Here is a 22,455-nt window from a genome sequence, read left to right as displayed (position 1 = left end):
GTGAGTGGATGAATTTGACCACACACCGACTGGGCTCTGGGTGACCAAAGACTACATGCTATTCCCTTGGCCTGACAGTCAGAGCTCCCACAGTATGACCAGCTAAACCCACACCAGCCATGTAGGTTTAACAACAAAAGTGTAGCTGCATGAAGTGGACACAGCGTTAATATTGAGAGTATATTGCGCATAATCGTATTGCAGGATTAGGCATGTGCCAATATAAAAATAAAATGTATGACCATAGTTATCTAACATTTTGTCATGATATTGCATTTAAAACAAGCACATCTAAAAAGTTGAAGAAACTGTGTTCGTAATATTATTTTCTAAACAGTAGTACTGTGTAGATGGTTCTACATGTACAATTTATACAATAAAATAATGAAAATATTCTTAAAAAATAAATTAGACTTTGCCAGATATTGATGCTAACTATGTATAGAATTCTCAAACTGGCCTATTTACAGTTAGGACCAGAGCTGAGAACTGCCATGAAGCACTGCAAACTTTTCTGAGAGCTGTGAAATTGCTCCAGCTTTAATAAAACAGTGGATATTCTAATAATTTCCTAAGCTTATATATATTATTATTACAGTGGTGGCATGGTGGGTAGCGCTATTGCCTCACAGCAAGAAGGGCCTGGGTTCAATTCCCTGGCCGGGTGACCAGGGTCCTTTCTGTGTGGAGTTTGCATGTTCTTCCCGTGTCTATGTGGGTTTCCTCCCACAGTCTAAAGACATGCAGTCAGGCCGATTGGACATGCTAAATTGCCCCTAGGTGTGAGTGTGTGTGTGATTGTGTTTGTCTGTCTGTCTGCCCTGCGATGGGCAGGCGACCTGTCCAGGGTGTATCCTGCCTTCTGCCTAATGACAACTGGGATAGGCTCCAGCACCCCCCATCAACCCACCCATTAAAGTGCTGCATTAAAATAAACAGTGTTTTCATCTATAAAACAAAAAATGGGGACAGTTCCAGTTTCATGTATTTTGACCATGATAACCGTTGTACTGTAATAAACTAAGACCAAATGATAAAATTTGGTACTAATTAACTTTGTTTCTTAATCATTGTTCCTGTTCCCCATAACCATAGTAACTCACTCCTCTCTGTGTGCACATGGTGTGAGGAGAGGGAGAAAGACACTGCTGCCAGAGGAGCTGCTGACTGATATTGACGCTAACGTTGCTCTGAGCAGCATGTATGGGGATAAATTATAATAGTCCTGTAAAAGATTTATATTTCTTGCTTTTCCCCCTCAGAAAATTTGTCACTCATCACTTTTTAGAAATAAGATTTTTTAAAATACTTTTTAGTCTAGCAGCTGAGGCAGGGATAAGACAGGGATGTGTTTTCCGCAAACAAATCAGTGGTTGTACAAGCCCATAATTCATATTAATATAAACTATTTTGGCAGTAAAAGAGAACTGTGGCTACTGCTCAGTAAGTAGCCAGACCTTAAACGCACTCCGATCTAGCTTCAGTTCTGGAGGGAGAGAGATGGCTGCTATCATATGTCATATTCCATGAACTGAAAAAGTGACATAGGTTGAAAAATGATGCTCTATTTGTAGATCACATGGTAGCCAACATTTGAGTAGATATTATGCAAGATCACCTGCTAATACGATTCAGGTTCTGTAATGCCACCCCTGCTTTGAATCCCTGGGTTACTTTGTGTCTTGAAAAGGCATTTGTGGTGATGTTGTGGACTATTTTGACATTTACTAGCTTCTGGTGGAGTTTTACACAGCAGTATTCTCTAAAACTAGGCAAGCAAGTGGCAGAAGTGTTTATGTGTTTAGTAGATAGCAGCCAGTTATGTAGGTTTTGTATATATATGTTTTGTATGTATATGAATAACTTTCAAGTGTCCAATAAATGGCCAATGTATTTCACCAAAATTCTCCTCTTTCCATGTAAACTGGACAATGCTTATGTGAACTGTGTCCTCTCCTATCACATGGCTAATATGGGTTGTTCTGCCCGCACAGCTTAAACAGAACTCCCTCACGGTCTCACTGTGTTCGAGTCAGGAACACGTACTGAAAAAGCTAACAACCAAGCAAAAGCTAATCTAGCAAGCATTAATGAACTATCAAGCTAGCTGCTGGCTTTTTGTCATTCATCTGTTCATTTGTCAGTCTGTCCATCTGTGCATTATTTTTTTCATTTGTCTATCTCTCTGTACATTTGCCTGTTTGTTCATCTGTCCATCCCTCTGTCTGTCTGTTCATATTACTTGCCGTGCCAGCATCCCCTCATTGAATATCCTAACAATAAAGTGAAGAAGAACCTTCTTGAAAACATCACCATCTAAAAGCAGTTGAATTCCATTTAGATTTTAATTCATCAAAACATCAGGTACTCTGACTGGTCGGGATGCCCCCAGCACATAGTAAGACCACTGGTTGGTTAGAGGGCTCTTTTGCATATTGCCGCCTCCTGCAGTATCAGTATTTCAAAGGTTAATGTCACACAAATGATTGACAAAGGATCAGTTGTGTGGAGGCTTTGTCTTTTCCTTAAAAACTTCCTTAAATTCCTCAGTGATGCCTTAACACAAGTAAAACCCCATATGTGCTCCTTGGCTGAGGTCAGAAACGCAGTTTCGGATTCCAAGAGAGATGGTTCAGTGGTTTTGTGCCGTTGTCTAGACCACATAACTCTGCTGGAATGGACACAAGGGGCTTGGGCTTTATAATAGATCCCTCTGGAAGCACGTCCTCAGCAGCGGTGCCTTTAATTGAGGAAATGCAACCTTTATGGAGCAGTAAATTCAGACAGCTTACGGGCCAGTTTTGCAGTCCATGAGAGTGGACACTTTCACACAAGTGAAAGTCATTCAACGAACACAGATCTCGTTCCCTTCTTCTGTTTAACTGGCCGGCCATTTGGCATGGAGCTTCACAGATTCAGCCAACTGCATACCAGCCTGCCTGGCGAGCAGCCCTGATGCACCGCTCTTAGAGGGAAGACAGCTAGTGCAGCCTCGCAATACAATATGTTTGAGCTCATCGCCTTTGAGCAACTGCTGGTATAGTAATGTGTCACTGTGCTGCTGAAGATGGACAGTTTTTTAACAAATGTTACTTTTACTGTGATCATAATGTACTTGCTTGCGCCTGGTTGATAAAATAATTTTATCACCAATTTAAAACTGCTTTTAAAGGAGAATTCCTCCAAAGTTCTGCATAATAAATTCTTTAAGATATAGACAAAGGGAATTAGAGTGGTTTGATATGAAATGGTGCATTGTAATATCTCAGATTTCTTTACAGTGGTGGATATAACAAAGGGTGATGTCTACAAATATAATTATTTTAATCACTATCCAAAATGACCAGTGAACCTTCACTTGTTTACACTTGTCATATGTACACTCATTGGCTACTTTATTAGGTACAATGTTCAATTGCTTGTTAACACAAATAGCTAATCAGCCAATCACATGGCCACAACTCAATGCATTTAGGCATGTAGAGGTGGTCAAGACAACTTGCTGAAGTGCAGACCGAGCATCAGAATGGGGAAGAAAAGTGATTTAAGTGACTTTGAACGTGGCGTGGTTGTTGGTGCCAGATGGGCTGGTCTGAGTATTTCAGAAACTGCTGATCTACTGGGATTTTCACGCACAACCATCGCTAGGGTTTACAGAGAATGATCAGAATGATCATGAAACAGAGAAAATATCCAGTGAGCAGATATCCAGTGAGCCTTACAATGGCCTGCATGTATTTCCCCACCAAAAAATATGTTTTAGGCCAAAAATCTATTTCTTAATAAATCTTTCAGAATTATCATAAAACTATCGTAAAATGTTTTAGGATTCAGGCAGCATATTCATAATCATGTAAGCTGTCTTTGAGGGAGTTTTTTATAGACATTAAATGCTTCAGACGTCTGGTTCCTATGACCACCATTGCAAACAACTCTTTAAATCTTTAAGTTTCTCTAGAAAACTTAAAGATATAGTTAGGCAGAAAATGTGAAAAAATTAAGTCGAATTCTGGCTAAAAATTCTGGCTAAAAATTCTGAGAACTGATAATATGTAACTATGTATTTTTATATGGTTAAAAATAATAGTTTTAATATAATGGTACTTTTTTAACTGATATTAATGCCCACTTTGAACTGTCAATTTTCTTATAATAATAATAATAATAAGAAGAAGAAGAAGAATAAGAAGAAGAACAACAACATTTCTTAATAATATTATTGTGGTATGTTTGGTTATTGTTTAGTTTGTAGTGCCACATTCCTGAATGTGGATTCCTATATAAAATTTATACTCACTAGAGCTACTCACTAGACCATACAGTCGATATATGGTAGCCTACAAATACAGAACATTTTCTCTTTTTTTGGCTTTTGTGATGTCATGAAAACCAACATGTTTACATATATCTCCCTGTTGAGCCTGGTCACATAAAAGTTATAAGGAGTACCTCAGTCTAGGCTGCTTTTTGGCTTTTTGAATGTGGCACAATAAAGGGCAGCCTATCAGAAGCGAAGTCATTTACGTTGCATAAAAGGCACAATAACAACAACAACAGAAGGTGGAAAATGGTGAATTTCCTGTTGTGAATTGCCCTGTTGTGGACCTAATAAAGGATTATCTCATCTTAATTCATGTTTGGTTTTAGGTGCATAAAACTACACAAATGTAAGTGGACCACAGGGGACAAATACACAAAATATGCAAAATTGTACGATAGTGGCCATTTAATGTCAACTGATTTTTTCAGCAAATTATATATTGATTGTGCCTTAATGCTAACTACTTGCTAAGTTTGACCTCTGAACTCTTTTGTAAGCTCTTAAACCTGAATATTTTATAGCAGCTGCCCAGGTTTATGTCTTGTTAGGCTGAATGAAGCAGGCTGTGTTGAGTTGTGAAGGAGTCAGGTGGGGGATTCAGCCTGTAATGAAACATCTCAGCCAGGCATGTGTGTTACTGCTGTGCACTTGTTTACAGTCTTGCTGTCATAAATAATGCAGACACAGTCTTGATTGGACTTGTGGCTGGAGGTGAAATTTTATTGATGTCTGTGGATGTGAAGTCACTTTGACAAGTGAGCACCGTTGAAATATTCCTTCATAGCTTCCACCTGAACTTGGAAATGGACCTGCCAGAAATGGCAAAGATGTATATATGATGGTGCAGCGTCACCTCTCCCTCTGGCTCTGTAGTGCTCCACTCCCAGACTCCAGTTCACAGAATTCCCTGGGAGATTATGGGATACTCACTTCACTATCATCCTCCAGTCACCAACCATTCTCAAGATCATCATTACTCGAATACTAACTGGACACACCTGAACTTCATCACCACTTTGCTATAAAAGTGTTTGTACTCACTTCCTCTTTGCCAAGTATGGCCCCAGACTCTCCTGAGCATAGCAAGCATTCTTTTGTTAGTTTACTCTGTTACTGTACTCTCTGTTTTTCAGATCAGTTTCCCAGATTATTGGAAACTCTGCAAATATCCTGTAACTTGGTCATTATGTCAAATGGTTTCTTGGCCTTGCCCATGCATTATTGTCTAAAATGAAATACGACTTAGTTGGTCTTAGTTTCCTATAGATTAAAATCGATGCTCTTAATGAATTGCCTTAGTTATTACTTTGCAGTTGGAATGATAAATATGGGAGGCAAATCCAGCCAAAAAGGAAATGAAAATGAAAACAATAAAATGTAAATGCAAATGCAAACCTCTTTTTGCCATTTCTTTTTCCAAACATCTGCGCAAATATCCTGCCAAAATTGAAAATAAAATGAAATGCCTCCATTTACAATTTCATTTTTCACATGAGCACGAGCTGTTTGTGGCAAAAATAAAAATAAATTGAAAACGCCTATTCGTCATTTCATTTCAGTCCTTATTCTGCTTTTTCACAGCCAAATCTAAAATGAAAAAGCTAACAGACAAAAGAAAACGCAAACTTTGGCTTTGGCTTTTCTTCATGAAACGCAGAATACGTGTCAAAACTAAAATCAAAATGCAAAGTTTACTTTCTTATTTCTTTTTCATAGCGATTGGCTGCAAATCTGACTAAATTAAAATGAAAATGCAAAATGGATAAATCAACAGCAAAGTGACTGTTTGTGATTCCGTTTTCTTCGTGGACGCGCTTTAACTGTCAGAATGAAAAGGCAAATGAAAACGAACATCAGCGCCACCTGCTGGAGATTCACTTTTCATTTTCCAGGTTTCTATTTCTTTTTCTAATTTACCGACATGCAAATATATGTTAATTAGCACTAGGCGAGGCTACGGGGTACATTTTAGGACAGCCCCAGCCCTCCGAGGAAAAAACACGTCATGTTTCATATCTGGTGACCAAACGTGACCAAATATGAAAATGTTACACTGGCATTTATATCGAGATACACCATAGTTTTCTAAGTCATACGAACCAGTCTATGCTCGACCAGGCTTGTGTTTGGTCTGATAACTTTTCTCTGAGGCCGTTTGGTCTGACAGCATTTGGTCTGATGTTCAGTTTCACCAGATCTGAGATTTTTCCTGGACACTTGAAGTCTTTAATCTTGAGGAATGATGGCGATTGTGATGCAGACGGCTAAGGATGTCCTAAAATGTACCCCGTAGCCCCGCCTAGTGCTAATTAACATATATTTGCATGTTGGTCAGTTAGAAAAAGAAAACTGGAAAATGAAAAGTGAATCTCATGCAGGTGGCGCTGATGTTCATTTTCATTTGCCTTTTCATTCCAACAGTGAAAGCGCATCCACAAAGAAAACTGAATCACGAACAATCACTTTGCTGTTGATTTATTCATTTTGCATTTTTATTTTTATTTTGTCAGATTTGCAGCCGATTGCTATGAAAAAGAAATAAGAAAGTAAACTTTGCATTTTGATTTTAGTTTTGACACGTATTCTGCGTTTCGTGAAGAAAAGCCAAAGCCAAAGTGAAGTTGTGTTTTCTTTTGTCTGTTAGCTTTTTCATTTTAGATTTAGCAGTGAAAAAGCAGAATAACGACTAAAATGAAATGACGAATAGGCGTTATCAATTATTTTTGTTACAAACGGCTCGTGCTCAAGTGGTAAATGAAATGGCAAATGAAGGCATTTCATTTCATTTTCAATTTTGGTAGGATATTTGCGCAGATGTTTGGAAAAATAAATGGCAAAAAGAGGTTTGCATTTACATTTTATTTTCATTTTCATTCATTTTTGGCTGGATTTGCCTCCCATCTGATAAACAGCATGCAAGTCATTATGAAACCATGTTCAGCAGTCTGAACATTCTCCACAAGGGAGAAAGTTTAGTCACTTTTGCTTGCATCACTAAAAGAGAAGAAACCCACACCAGCAGGATCTCACTAATACCTGCATGTTTGTAGTTACAGATTATATGTATATGAAGTAAAGGTTTTGTTTCATTAGCCAAGCTGAACAGTCGGGCAGACAGCTAATAGGCTAAGGTAGGTTTTACTGAAAGATTCACAGTAAAACTGCAGCATGCAAAATAAAGAACGTTATATACGTTGCGAGTTTCAGATACTTTAAATGTGTGTTTAAGAAAAGTATTATAGGCTGTATTCAAATAGCTTTAGAAGTGGGAGATCAGACCTCAGAATTGCGTCATTTTCAACTTCCAACAAAGTGGGAAAAACATGGACGTCTCCATAAAAGCGAATATTGATAGCAACAACCTAGCCAGCTGAAGTCAGTGATAACTTTAACCTTTAATGTTCATGAAGTTACCTTCTAACAACAATGAATGTAATGGTCACTATTATAGTCAACTATAATCAACTATTGTGTCTTTAAGGCAAAGCAGTTTTTTATTGCTTTTATGTGCAGCCATGAAGATTTGACATCATATGCTAAGCTTGGAGTTGTAAAAAATTATTCCAACTTTCAGAGTAGGAATTCCCAGCTGAAGGGGCACATTTTCTTAAATTTTTCCTAGTTGGAGGTAGAAATTACGAGTTAGGAGCTTCAGGCAAATGCAACATTCAGTCCTGTGTTTGAAGTGGATGTGCACCACCGCTAGCTTGGCACTAATGTTATCAGCCTCTTTTACTATGAAACGGAGCCTAATAATAATATTTATAATAAATTTACACCTTTTTGTAGACAGTTTGGGGTCATATCAATGTCATATTTAATCTAAAAACAATAATAACCCTTTTAAGCTTTATTACAATATATATTACAACTTTGTTAGTTCAGGTTTTTTGTGCTCATCACTGAAATCCTCATGGGACAGAAACATTCCAGAGTCTCCTACTCAGTGAAAACTAAGGACGCCCTAAAGGCAGTGACTGACATTATGAAGAGGATTTTGCCATAATTCCAGTCACTGACTGTGACTCGCTATAAAAGTCTGCTTAATGAATGTGTATAATTGTTTGGAGCGTCTGCTATTTACTCTCTCTGCTCTTCCTAATTGTTTATTGGCCTGCGTTTTGTCTTCTGCATAACGATGACTCCTCAGAGACAGGACGGAGAGGTGGAGGAGGAAGCTAATGGCTGAAGCGTGGCTCTGAATATCAATGGATCCCTTAAACACTCTCGCCCGCTCTCCCTCCCTCTCTCGCTCTGCTCTCTCTGTCTTCTTTTGGCGTTCTGAAAGACATGCCTTCCAGATCGAAACCTTGTCCTTCCTGTGCTAGGATAAGCTCTAAAGGGGCGGCACGCGGCCTGCATGCTTCTTAGCTGCCTCTGTGACTGCTGGACTTTTATCTGTAATAAGACAGTAGCATAATATCAGGTTCATAACATGGTAAAGGTGGGTGATATGAGATAAACGTATTATCACGATGCTTGAAGACAATTTCACGAGATGTGATATTCAGACAAAGTGTGCGATGTTTCTTTTTCTCAGGGTTGTGACAAGAATAATGGATAAAGGAAAAATGTACCAGTAGAGTTTAAATTTGCAAAAACAAACTATTGAAGAAGGAGCTGGTCAAATAAATAAATAAAAATAAGATAATAGCATAAGTGGCTCCCATCCAGTCAGTGTTGTGTTGTTATGTAGTTATAATACACCTGTTTTTGTTGTTGTTGTTGTTGTTGTTTACAGGCTCTCTATAATTGTTTTTAATCTGTCATTTTATGATACACTGTTCAACAGTTTAGAATCACTGTTTTCATTCATAGAAATCCAGTTTTGTTGCTGATAACGTGATTCTAATATGACAATAGTATTCCATAGGTTTCAAACAATTTGTAGTAAATGAATACGTTTTCAGTGATAATGATTCCATAATTAACTGAGAAAGCTGTATAGCGTCGAGAATGAACAGAATAACAAAATTCCAATAAAAAATTTTTTTAAAATTCCAAACTTTTCAACAGTAGTATACATGCGGTTTTTCGAGAAGTACTGATGATACAGAGAAGTGCTGTCATACTCTTATAACAAGGGTGTGAGTGGATGTGTGCAGGCTTGTGTGAGGCAGTTCACTAATCATACACAATAAGTTGGAATCTTCAATGTTCTTGCTTCACTCTTTTCTAGAACACGTTTTTTGTTGCATTGTAATTTGTGGATTAAAAACATTAGAACACCCTGCTATTCTAACACTTTCTTTCCCCTAGCACTTCATTTTATTACTCTAGCTTGCTAGATTGCTTCCTGACACACTGTGCTAATGTTGACTTGCCAGTAGCATTTCTTATGCCCTGCATTGTTATTGTCATTGTTATTTCTGTATCTTTCCCTGTGTATTACAATTATATGGGACATGTAGATACTGATGTTGGATGAGAAGGTCTGGCTCGCAGTCTTCACTCTAATTTAAGGTTGGACTCTTTGCAGGCCAGTCAAGTTCTTCCACACCAAACTCGCTCATCCATGTCTTTATGGACCTTAATTTGTGCACTGGTGCACATTCATGTTGGAACAGGAAGGGGCCGTCCCCAAACTGTTCCCACAAAGTTGGGAGCATGAAATTGTCCAAAATCTCTTGGTCTGCTAAAGTATTAAGAGTTTGTTTCACTGGAACTAAGGGGCCGAGCCCAACTCGTGAAAAACAACCCCACACCATAATCCCCCCTCCACCAAACATTACCCTTGGCACAATGCAGTCAGACAAGTACCATTCTCCTGGCAACTGCCAAACCCAGACTTGTCCATTGGATTGCCAGATGGAGAAGTGTGATTCGTCCCTCCAGAGAACACATCTCCACTGCTCTAGAGTCCAGTGGAGGCACTTTACACCACTGCATTCGATGCTTTGCATTGCACTTGGTGATGTAAGGCTTGGATGCAGCTGCTCTGTCATGGAAACCCATTCCAAGAAGCTCTCTATGCTGTCCTTGAGTTAATCTGAAGGCCACACTAAGTCTGGACATCTGTAGCGATTGACTCTGTAGAAAGTTGGCGACCTCTGTACACTATGCTCCTCAGCATCTGCTCTATCATTTTACGTGGCCTACTATTTCATGGCTGAGTTACTGTCATTTCCAATTGCTTCCACTTTGTTATAATACCCCTGACAGTTGGCTGTGGAATATTTAGTAGCGAGGAAATTTCTCGTCTGGACTTGTTGTGCAGGTGGCATCCTATCAGGGTACCATGCTGGAATTCACTGAGCTCCTGAGAGTGACCCAGTCTTTCACAAATGTTTGTATAAGCAGTCTGCAGGCCAATGTGCTTGGTTTTAAATACCTGTGGTCATAGATGTGATTGGAACACCTGAATTCAACAATTTGGATGGGTGACTGAATACAATTGGCAATATAGTGTATTTTTCAACATAAGGGAAGAAACAGAAACATATTTAATTATTTTTAATTATTAGTATATGTGTCCACCTCTTGTCTTTTTTACAGCGTTCATTCTTTCCAGGAGAATTGCTGTCAGTTTTTCAAGAAAAATCAACAGCGATATTTTCCCCACAATTATCCAGTTTAAAGCTCAGTCTTAGAAGTTGGTTGTGTTTTCTGCTTCTTAAGTAATCCCAAACACATTCAGTAATGTTGAGGTCTGGACTGGAGGGGTGGTTAGTCCATTGTTCAGAGAATATGCGCTTCTTTTTGTTTTGCAAATGTTCTTATTTTTGTCCATTTGCTTTTCTCAGTAAGGGCCGCTTATCAGCTTCACATCTTTTCAGACTCATAGTATTGAGTTGTCTTTTCACAGTGGAAGGATGGACAGAGACACCTGTGGAAATTTTAAATATGAAGCAAGATTTTGGTTTTTCTCTCTCTCTCAAAGAGGAAAGCTTTAATTGCTTTTTATGTGAAGGCTGCAGTTTATTTGGTCTACCAGGTCTTGGCACGGTTCTTAGGAATCCTGTCCTCTGTATTTTTTAACTTAGGCAAGTTTATTATCTCATCTAATCTTCTCAGAAATCTCGCCTGAAAATGAATAACTTGTACTTGTACTTGAAGCTTTGAAGTTTTGAAAGGAAATGAAATAAATGAAGCATGGTCTCTGATGTTGGATGTTTTTATAGATATTGACCTTAATGAATCTTTATCTTTCTTTCCTCTCCTCTTAACCTACTATCAATCTACTTCAGCTCATAGTGGAGAAAACTGCTGACTACCCCTTGGCTGAGTTCTCTCTGGTGGAAGATGTGGCACTGCACTTCACCCGTTTGATGGACAGGCTGAACGAGCAGCGTCTCTTCCAGCCGGACCTGTGCGACGTTGACCTCGTTCTGGTGCGCCAGCATAGCACCTTCCCTGCCCATAAAGGGGTGCTGGCTGCCCACAGTCCCTTCTTCCAGGCGCTCTTCACCCGGGGCAGAGAACTGCGGCGTGTGGACCTGACGCTGGAGGCATTGACCAGCCAAGGTCTGCAGCAGATCCTCAACTTCATCTACACCTCCAAGCTGCTGGTGACGGGCCGGACCGTGCGGGACGTCCTGCGAGCTGCATCTGTGCTCCAGATGAGTGAACTGGTTACATCTTGCCGTGAACTCATCAGCAGCCAGTCACTGGGCTCCACAGAGACGATGGCCAGCCAAGAGGAACGTCGCGGTCAGCTGTACCGTGAGGTCAAGCAGGAGGTGGAGGTGGGAAATATTTTCTCCCGAGAAGGGAGTGGCCCGTTTTCAGTGCGGCTGGTGGATGGAAGCAACCAGCAGGCCAAACACTTCTACAAAAAGGACGATACTGGAGGGGGAGGTGCTCCAGGAGCTGGAGGGAGGGGCTTATGCAAAGTGGAAGGAGGAGATAGCCAAGAGGAGGTGGACCCCCAAGAGAGCTCTGCCTCCTTTAACAGGGAGCAAATTATCGTGGAGGTCAACCTCAACAATCAGACCCTAAATGTCTCCAAGGGGTCAGAGGGCAAGGCTGTCACCGCGGACATATCCTCATTGCTGCCCCGTCGCCGTGACAGCCGGGTCAATGCAGGGGCTGACGATGACGCTGGACCTGAAGAGAAGGAATATGAGCGAAGAGGAGAGGAAGAGATGGCAAACAGCAGTGAGGAGGAGAGGGATGATGAGGAAGATGATGATGAAGAGGAAGAAGGAGAAGAGGAAGAGGAGAGTGATCTCAGTATTCCAGAGGTGGGACAAGCCATCTTTGAGAGACCTCGCCGAGGAACGAGAGCAAGCGCGGCTGTTTCGCTACGCCAGGGCTTGATCAGCGCCTCGCTGGCCCCAGGTAGGACTGCAACTAATGAGTATTTCTGCAACTGTAACTAATGATTTGATATAAAGTAAGCAAGTATAAAAGGAGGCGTAGTAAGCAACACTGAATTTTCCTTACCAATTTACATGTACCTTACTTGTCAGTGTATGTTTGCAGTGTTACATCGAACATATATTCCACTGGACTTAATAGCCAGGTCGACTTACCCAGTCTTCATACTTACACCATCAAACAGCCATGTATTATAACACATATCACATAGCATAGCAACAATAATATTTTTATGTTTGTTGATGTTAACAGGCTTTATGTGGGCTCACTGAACCATATGATGTGCAGGCTTGTTAGACTAAGCTGGGTATATAGCTAGACTACTCGTGTAAATTGCTTATATAGCTAAGCTCATAGGCTCCAGTTATATTCAGAGACAGACTTTGAGTTTGAATCTTTACTGAAAAAGTCAACATCCAAAGTAATACGTTACTTGAATGTTGGTTAAAAATTTTTGTGATTAATCCGGAGAGCAGCTATGATATAATCATTGATATTATTGATAACTAATTGACTGTGCCGACTAATCATTAAAGCCCTACACTCAGGCCATGAAGGCCGGCGGGGGAAGAAGGAGCAGGAGGGAGCAGGTCAAAAGGTGAAGCTGGAGGAGAAGCAGCACTTCCCCTGTAAGAAATGTCCACGTGTCTTCAACAACCGCTGGTACCTGGAGAAACACATGAACGTCACCCACAATCGCATGCAAATCTGCAACAAGTGTGGCAAGCGCTTCCTGCTGGAGAGCGAGCTGCTGCTTCACCACCAGACCAACTGTGAGAAGAGCATACAGGTAAATGAAAACCCACATCATGCACATTATCAGGGGCCTGTCACAAAAAGCAGGACTTCTTGCTTAGCGAGCTAAACTTCACTCTGACCCTGGATTTGCCGTCTCACAATGCTGGATCATTTTTTACTGGGCTTATGCTGCACGCCTAGCCTACTCCATGGCAGGGTAAGTTTGTGCACTTAGCTTCTGACCAATCAGGGACAGCCTTCTGAGGGAGAAAGACTTTTCTCTACTTCTATTTGTCGTTGCTTTTCAGCGGAGGAAATATGTAACAGTATATAAATATAAAGAATGTAAAGCAGTGGCTAGCATAACGGTGTAGAACTGTTATATCTGCTTTACTTTTCAATTTCTTGTAGTGGCTATTATCATAATCTTGAGTATTTCAGAGAACCTTGATCAGAATCAATCACAGTAGTGGTGAAAGAACCCAGACATCCGAGGAGTTTAATGCATCTTAAAACTACCTACATGGTTATGAATACTCTTCATCTACCTGATGCCTAAGACATTTTTGAGAAGCTTTTGGCCCAAAACACTTTTTTTAATCCATTCACGGCAGAGAGGTGCAGGCAGGACATTTTAAGACTAAAAATCCTCAAAGAAACTAAAAAAGACTTTTAAAGGAGTTTAAGAAGGTTTGCAGGGTGTTGAATGGCAAAATAGCTCCCAAAAAAACATATAAAGCGTACATACAAAATATACATATACATATAAAAACTCAGAAGACAGTAAATAGTATGGGTAGTAAATAAAGCTATATAGCTATATTTTGTTGACATTTTGACTTTTAACTTCTTAAACTTCAGGCTCATTCTTCATTTATTACTTTTAAAATTTATTATTCAGTGAAACATTTCACGGACTTTGCACACGTTATAGGAACCAGGCATCACCATGTCTACAACTCAAATATAGCCATCTTATTTACTATCCAAAACTACCAATAAACCTACATGTGTCTTGTGACATTTTATATGTAATGCTGTTGATGGTAAAATAGTAGTAAATCTGAAAAATAGTTGGGACTCTTACAACGCCCTGCCTGTACCTCTTCACCATGAATAGATTTTTAAAAATGTCTCATGCATCAAGCAGTGTATTTATAACCATTTCACTTAATAACATTCTGTGAAGTTGCTTTTAAAGGCATTAAACTCTTCAGACAATTCCTGCCACCAGCACCATTCTTACTCAGTAAGTCTGAACCTAACAGGGCATTTAACATCAAACCATCTAAATGACTTTATTTACATTTTACCCATTTCATTATGCAGAAATTTTGAAAGATGGGTGGAGTTCCTCTTTAAGACTTACTATTTAATAACTACCACAAATTATTCAGTATTTGCTAGTAAACTAATATGTAAATGATGTACTTCTGAGAGTGAGGAAGCCAATGACAAAGCTTATATAAGGGACCATTTCTGGTTTATTATTTGTTTTCTGCTCAGTACACACCACCATCTCTCACTCTGTATGGAGGAATGACATGCAGGCCTGTATGTGTGAGTGTGTGTGAGTGTGTTCTGTATGCATGTGCAGTGCTGGGCTGCAGGGAACAGCTGGATCCTGCCATTAAACAGGACTGCCGAGTCATTTCCCCCACTGAAATGCTTAGGCTGCAAACAGCGGCCCCTACATTAGCACATCCCAGAGCGTCTTTGGTGCTATTTAGGAAATTGTATCCTTTGAATGTTCATCTTTTTTTATTTGGCATACACAGTGGTGAATTCATTTACAATGTATTTCTTATTGGCTGATTACTTTCCACTGCAGTCAAGATGCCCTTTGTAATGCTGTTTTAAACCCCATTATTTCCACAGTTTGAATAGAATAGAATAGAATAGAATGCCTTTATTGTCACTATACACAGTACAATGAGATTAAGAAGATTCATGAGATTCAATGAGATTAAGATGGTTCATGCTGGAAACATATCTAAACTAAGAACTCTAATTGTCTGACCCTTTCAGTGTGTAACGTGCGGCAAGGCGTTTAAGAAGCTGTGGTCCTTGCACGAACATAACAAGATCGTCCACGGCTATGCTGAGAAGAAGTTCTCCTGTGAGATCTGTGAAAAGAAGTTCTACACTATGGCGCATGTCAGGAAACACATGGTTGGTGAGTACTGAGCTTGTACTGGGAAAACGTGGGCTCTCTGTAAACCTATTCAAGGAATACTCGAGTATTTTTTAACCTAATCTCTATCATCTGCATCGGCGTCTTACCGTCAGTTGCCACAGGATATAGTTTCAACACGTTTCTCTAAAAAACCTGTAAACCCTTTAAATAAAAAAAAATACGTATAATAAAAGCCAGTAGGCAGTTAGTGAATTCCATGAATAAATAAGTTTTGAAACGCATGTTTCTATAACTACAGCTGTTATAATATAGCAGTGCATGTGTCAGGACAAGAGCAGACATGAGAAAAATTCTTACTAAAGCTTTTCTTATGAGGTTTTCAGCTTTCTAACATGAGTATCAAAGTAAAAATTCACTTCAGCCCTATTTTCACTTTTCCAAAGGTTTTCTGAATTGCAAAGCAGGAGCCTGTATAAACTCTGCCCACACCACCACGCTGGTAACAAACTGCCTCAAATTATTCCCTCTGGAAGACTGATTCCATCTCTGATTATACAGGTTTACAACTTCATTTACAAATATACTAAGCTGAGCAGAAGTCAGAGACCACCTTTCCAGTCTTACTCATTCAGCCAATAAGTACAAGTTGTTTATTTTTCAGCAGTTATTTTAAAAAATGATCCATGAAAATGTTCCTTCAATGTTGGCTAATATAAAAAACTCCATATAAAAGACTCCTAGTGTAACGTTGGAAGAGACAAAGAGGCAGAATGCAAGTGCAAGTCCACGACACAAAGATATCCACAAACGATAGATAAACAAAACAGGGCCTGAGAGAACAAAACAACAAGTAAACACAAAGCACACAACCAGGGGTATAAATACACATGGAATAAACCAGAAACACCTGGGACAAATGAGAAGGCGAGGCTACAGACTACAAACAGGTGAGACAAATGAGAAGGAGGCAGGACCGGGTAGGAGACAAAGACCAGAACAACAACTAAAGCACACGGCCTACGTAAACAAAAGGACATGGAATGGTACACATAAGGGAAGATAAGGAAGACAGAGACATAAACAAGAAAAGACAAAGCAATGCAAGACAGAGTGTTACACCTGGCACCTATACAAGGCCATCAAAACTGTCACAATCAGTATAAACAGACCATAAAGTTTTTAGAGAAAATTAAGCTCCATTCTTGCTTCAGTGCTGAAAAAATCCACAAGTGATAGTCATTCCATCCACGATGAGAAGAGAACTCAAGACTATGTGTCTGATGTGTAGCTGACAATAAGTCAAAAATAAATAAAAAGTCATAAATAAAAAAGCATAATGTTTGCACTAAAGCACTGGGTAGCTGCGATTGTGCAGTAAAGTTTTGTGTACTGAAGCCTAAATTTGTAATTAAGATGATTTGGATGGTAAGACGCAGAAAATACAGACAACTTTTCAGGCTGAACTTTTAAAGTGTGGAAAGGTATCCCTTCAGATTTAATTGAAAAAACTGAAAGCAAGTCTGCTGAAAAGAACAGAAGTTATAATAAAGGCAAAGAGTGGACACTCCAAATACAGAAATTTTTGATATTATATTTAGTCTTCTGTTCAATATGTTTTCAGTTTTTTCCTGATGCTGAAAAATGACTGGAAATTAGCTCAAATGGACATGAAGTGAAAGGGCGGTCTCTGACACTTGCACAGCGCTGTACTTGTTTGGAGTAATCACTTACTGGTTAAATTCAGCAACTGCCTAATGTCGAGTTGGTGAGGTTTCTGCTCTTTTATAATGCAAGGAAATCAGTCAGAATTTTTATCCATGGTGATCAACAGTACAATACGAATGCAACAGATAGAGATTAGGTTTAAAACCATTGCAGTTTTCCATTTAAAGCAAAGGAAAACTCCTGGCATCACGTTACCTGTAGGCAGGTAGGTGGCAGTAAAGAGCGTCATCATTCACACAGACAATAGCAAGTGTCAGGGAACCCAACCTAGCCTAACGTAACATAGTACACCCCAGACCTGAGCCTTTTACAGTAAGTTCCTTTCATCTGCTGAAGCCTGATCTGAGTCCAGTCTGAGAGCGAAGTGTCCAGCCGGGAGAACAGAACTGCGGTGACCTTGTCTCAGCAGTGTGCAGCAGACACAGCAGAAAAACAGAGCCTGTGTTGTTTAATCTCCCCTGACAGACGGGAGGAAATCTTTTATCTAGAAGTACTTCCTTCCTTCATAAGCCTCAACTATTGTCCAGCGAGGGACACAAGGCGCTTTTGTTCTCCTCACAATGTTCAATCTATCATAATGCAGTGTATAAGAAAGAAATAATGCATAAAAAACATAAAATATTACTTATTTATGACTTAGTTTGACTGGATATGTCTATATAACCTTTTCTAGGTATTTTTAAAAAGCATCTTTGAGGCATTTTCCATGGTCAGTAAACTATCATGAATATACAATAGACATGCTTGAGTGACCAGAGCTGTGTCCTTGCCCTCAGCTCACACTAAGGACATGCCATTCACCTGTGAGACGTGTGGGAAGTCCTTTAAGCGCAGTATGTCTCTGAAGGTACACTCCCTGCAGCACTCCGGAGAAAAACCGTTCAGGTGTGAGGTGAGTTTTATATGCACATACTGCTCAGCACTGTTTTCTATGTAATTACTGAATCATACCACGTAGAATGTGATAGAAGTCATGGAGGTTAAATGTCTTCGTGTGGTGCGTTATGTGCTGTTATGTTTATTTTTATTGCTACGTCACATTTTGCACCAGATAAACAGCAAGTGAAATTCTTATTTGGGAGCTCCCAGCAACCTCAGTAAATAAAATATAGCAAAAAGTAAGATAACTGTAGTACCACATCAAATAAAACTAAGGTTCTGACATGTTGAGAGATTCGCAGTATAACTAATTATGTACAGTACTGTGTGAAAGACCACACCTCATTTATTTAATTTCCACTCAAGCAGCCATTAAGTACAAATTATTATTTTTTTGGGAGATGTTAGTGAGAAGATTATGTATAAGATAATCCTCCTGCATAAGGGAAAGCCATATAAAATAAGTCTGTGAATATAGTAAGATAGGTTTAGTTAAAAACTACTCAAAGCAAATAAAAAATGCCCAATATTGAGGTAATGATCGTAAAATATGCTTCCAGAAATCTAAAAATGAGAAATATAACAGCAGGAGTTTCCAAAGCTGGAGTTTAAAAAAATACAGAGGAAAAAAAACAATGTAAGTTTAAAGATAGGCCAGTTATAACGTAAGTGTTACTTAGTACAGGTTTATGTGTTAGTAAATCAAATTTAGGGTCTCACTTTACTTGGTTAGTCCACGATAGTCCCCTATAGATTATCTACAGATGTTCAAATTGTGACCAAACTATCTGATGAAACTCAGTTGATTCCAAGCAGTGGCAGGGTTAGTATTAGGCCTAGGACCAGGGTGAGTGATTAGTTGAAGTTAAGGTTAGTGTTAAGATAAGAGCCGGGTTTAGAGTTAAAGAAAATTATGGTCAGTTCAGTAGATCTTTAGTTGAATGTATCCTGAAAGTAAATGAAATATCTACAAAGTATCTAAAGTGGACTATCCAAATAAAGTGTTTTTTTTTTTATGTTGCGCTTAGTATTTAATAAATATTTACACCTCCCACTCTGTAAATCAAATTGATGGAACAGGAACCACACAGGAAGCACAAAGCAGGTTCATGATTTTTTTGGTTAACTAAGCTAAAATCACTAAAAGCTATGCGCTGTGGTTTTACTCACCGCTTCAACAGCTGGTTTTATCTCCGATCATGACAGTTCCAGTTCAGTGAGACTCAGCAGCTGCCCAAACACATGCGTCAGTTGCGTCGGTTAACCAGAAATTGGTATGTAAGCATAAGGGCAAACCCAGTGTCCCAGTACAGATCTGAAAAACCCACAGATGATTCTGTCCAACGCTATGAGTCTGAAAGGGTGTGTAGCTGTTAAGAAGCCCTCACTGAAAAAAGGAGACAGACAACAAAGAACATTTGTACCAGAACACCAAAACTGGACATCATGTGCAGTCAGCTTTTATGCACTGGTGAGTCTAAATTTGGGATTACTTGGATGGTGAGAAGCACAAAATGCAATCAACTGCTAAGACTGAACTTTGGAGGTGCAGAAAAATATCCCTTCCGATTTCTTAGAAAACTTGAAAGTAAGTTTCCTGAAATGAATGGAGTCTGTAATAAAGGTAAAGTGTGGACACTAAATACAAAAAATATATATATTTAGTTTCTCAGGCTGATTTTCTGTTTTGAAGTTCTGTTAAGACTTTTTGCTGCTGAAAAATAAACACATGCTTGTTGTTTTGACTGGAAATAAAACAAATGAAGGGTGGTCACAGCGCTGTAAATAAAATGATTATCTTGACTTGTTCACCCCTGCTACTAGCATTAAAGACTGGCCCACGGTTTTCTGGATGCTTGAGAAACATGAACATCGCTCTCTAGTCATTAGAACGCTTTGGAATCTTGGAACGTGTTGTGTTTGGAGTTTACAGGACGTCTAATTTATGAGTTTGCTTTTGCTCTTTGCAGAATTGCAGTGAACGCTTCCAGTATAAGTACCAGCTTCGCTCCCACATGAGCATCCACATCGGCCACAAGCAGTTCATGTGCCAGTGGTGCGGCAAGGACTTCAACATGAAGCAGTACTTCGACGAGCACATGAAGACACACACTGGTAAGAGCTTCACTGAGGTGCCTGCTGTTGCTAACAGTGGTCTACTTGCATATGTGTTCTGCCTGATAGATGACGCTTTATGTATAACCTTGCAGTTCAGCCAGTTGTTGTTATGCTGAGGAATTTTGCATGGCCTTCTTCAAGGTTAATGAAAGGAAAGCAGGAAAATGGGCTCATACAGCACTTCTGGCTCTACGACAGTGAGGAGATCACAGATATCTTAATCCCTCAGACTGCTGGCTTTTTGTTCATTTCTGCTGTAAAGATAATATGCTATAAATATATAAGCTAGGTATGAGTTGGCCCGTATTCATCAAGCACGTAAAAGTAACAAAAATTATCTGAGATCAAGGCACATCAATCCATGTAGTCATATTCAGTGCTAAAAAGGCATAAAAACTCAGCCCAAATCAGCATTTTTACTCTGAGAGTTTTAATAAATGTGGGCCATTGATCATGAATATGTAATAAATTATATTTTGAAAGAACACTCCTCAGGGAATTTTTGTTCACAAACACACCGGAGGTCCCTGTCTGTCAGTTTCGTCTTGCGGTGACAATTGTGACAAGAATTTTTGCCACTGCTGGCTTTGTCCGGGGAGCTTATATATGATATGTAATATGCAAATTAGCTTCCCTCCACAGCTTCACATTATCACACTGAAGAATCATGAACTCTGTATTCCACTAGGGGGCGGTGTAGAGTCTGTGTTTTACATTTTGGTCAAAGCTTCTTAGACAACGTTCACGCTCAAGACCTCATTGCTCAGTTCTGATTTTTTTCCACAGATCCTATTTTTCTAACTTGATGGGTCATGCTGGTCTGGGTTAAGTGACTCAGATCTGTCGTAAATGTGAGCGAAACTGCGAGGTCCTGAAACGACCCGCATGTGCACATCATAATCAATAACGTCACACAAATGATCCACATATATAAACAACATTAAACTAACCAGCAGAATAAGCCATTGCTGTGAAGATAATTAGCTCTGACCAGCTCTCAGCCGCTCATTATTAGAGCGATATAGAGGCAAAAAGGGCCAGATGTGCTGCTTTCCCACTGTTTCCTGTCACTTCATGGAACTCCAGGTTAAGCACTTTGGCCGTGTTAACGTTAAAATGATGGTGCACACACAATTTTAAAAAACTGTGAATTCCAGCTTTATCGTTCTTATTAATGTTGTATTGCCACAAATCCCATGCACACCCAGTCCAGGACCACATAAGAAAATAGGTTGGGTTGGATTTGAAATGATGTCACATTGAGGCAAAAAAAACGGAATCACTTTAGCCTGGAAATGTTTATGTAGCCTTCTCTGTTTTGTCCACATAAAGACTACTGCAGCTGACTCAAAGCTACTGCACAGGCACACTCGTGCTGATAAACAAGCACATTTTCTACTTTATTCTTATACATTTTCCTATACATTTTGCCCATATTTTTCTGGTTTCAAGTGTATTTACTAAAATAATATTATCTGCCAATATAGTGAGATAATTTTGCTTAATATAATCCTATAAAAGTAAAAAATGTCTGAAAATAAGGCAAAGCTCAACATAAGAAATCTAATATTTCTCATGTTGAGCTAACAACAATCTCAGCATAAGAAATATTAGATTGACTACATTAAAGATAGTTTCACTTGCCAAGAAACCATTTTTGCGGAGTGGAGACACAAGACTAAACTTTTTTGTTTTTTCAAGATTCACACGTAATCTTTATTCTGAATCATTATAGCCATCGGCTATTGTTTAACAGCTACCACGGGTCCATTTCAATGCATTTATCAGCAGGGAAGACAAGGCAGAGATGAGTGTTCTTTCTAGATAAATGAACTCACTGTCTGTGAGAGTGCTTGCATTGTCCTCCTCCACTAGTATTGACTCCCTTCTCTCACCCATACAGAGCTTTTGTGAAATTAATCATCGATGACAAAACAAAAGCTGCATGCAGCTACGCCTGTCGCCCTTTACACCATAAACATCATAAAATCCATGCTGGTTTTCTCCCTTTAGATGTTGTCAGTGGGGAACCTTTAGGGCCTTTTAGGCCTCTAGGAAAGGCCTGTTGATTTCTGGGAATGAAATTATGTATTTGTCTGTTATTTTTGGTTCATTTTTACTTAAAAGACTTAAAAAGATCATCCTTGTTGTAATTAAACTCTGCAAATCTTGTAGTAATACTCAAAATTCATTGTGATTTCATTGTTATTTCATAGAT

The 22,455-nt window shown here is 39.3% G+C and overlaps 1 protein-coding gene across 5 annotated transcripts in view; it reads left to right on the top strand.

Moving 5' to 3' along the window:
* zbtb47b (zinc finger and BTB domain containing 47b) overlaps positions 1-22,455 on the top strand; it is a 49,853-nt gene that overhangs the window by 17,420 nt on the left and 9,978 nt on the right. For 4 of the 5 annotated variants that reach the window (XM_017717507.2, XM_037533823.1, XM_037533825.1 and 1 more), the window contains 5 exons: positions 11,509-12,601; positions 13,177-13,430; positions 15,407-15,554; positions 18,017-18,132; positions 20,090-20,234. In XM_017717507.2, the coding sequence (XP_017572996.1) occupies positions 11,509-12,601; positions 13,177-13,430; positions 15,407-15,554; positions 18,017-18,132; positions 20,090-20,234 (1,756 nt within the window). The remainder of the gene's footprint in view (positions 1-11,508; positions 12,602-13,176; positions 13,431-15,406; positions 15,555-18,016; positions 18,133-20,089; positions 20,235-22,455) is intronic. The other variant, XM_037533824.1, reaches the window with a different exon arrangement.

Source organism: Pygocentrus nattereri, chromosome 24, assembly GCF_015220715.1.
Source record: "Pygocentrus nattereri isolate fPygNat1 chromosome 24, fPygNat1.pri, whole genome shotgun sequence".
Classification (NCBI taxonomy): Eukaryota; Metazoa; Chordata; class Actinopteri; order Characiformes; family Serrasalmidae; genus Pygocentrus; species Pygocentrus nattereri.
This window is presented reverse-complemented; position numbering and strand designations above follow the sequence as displayed.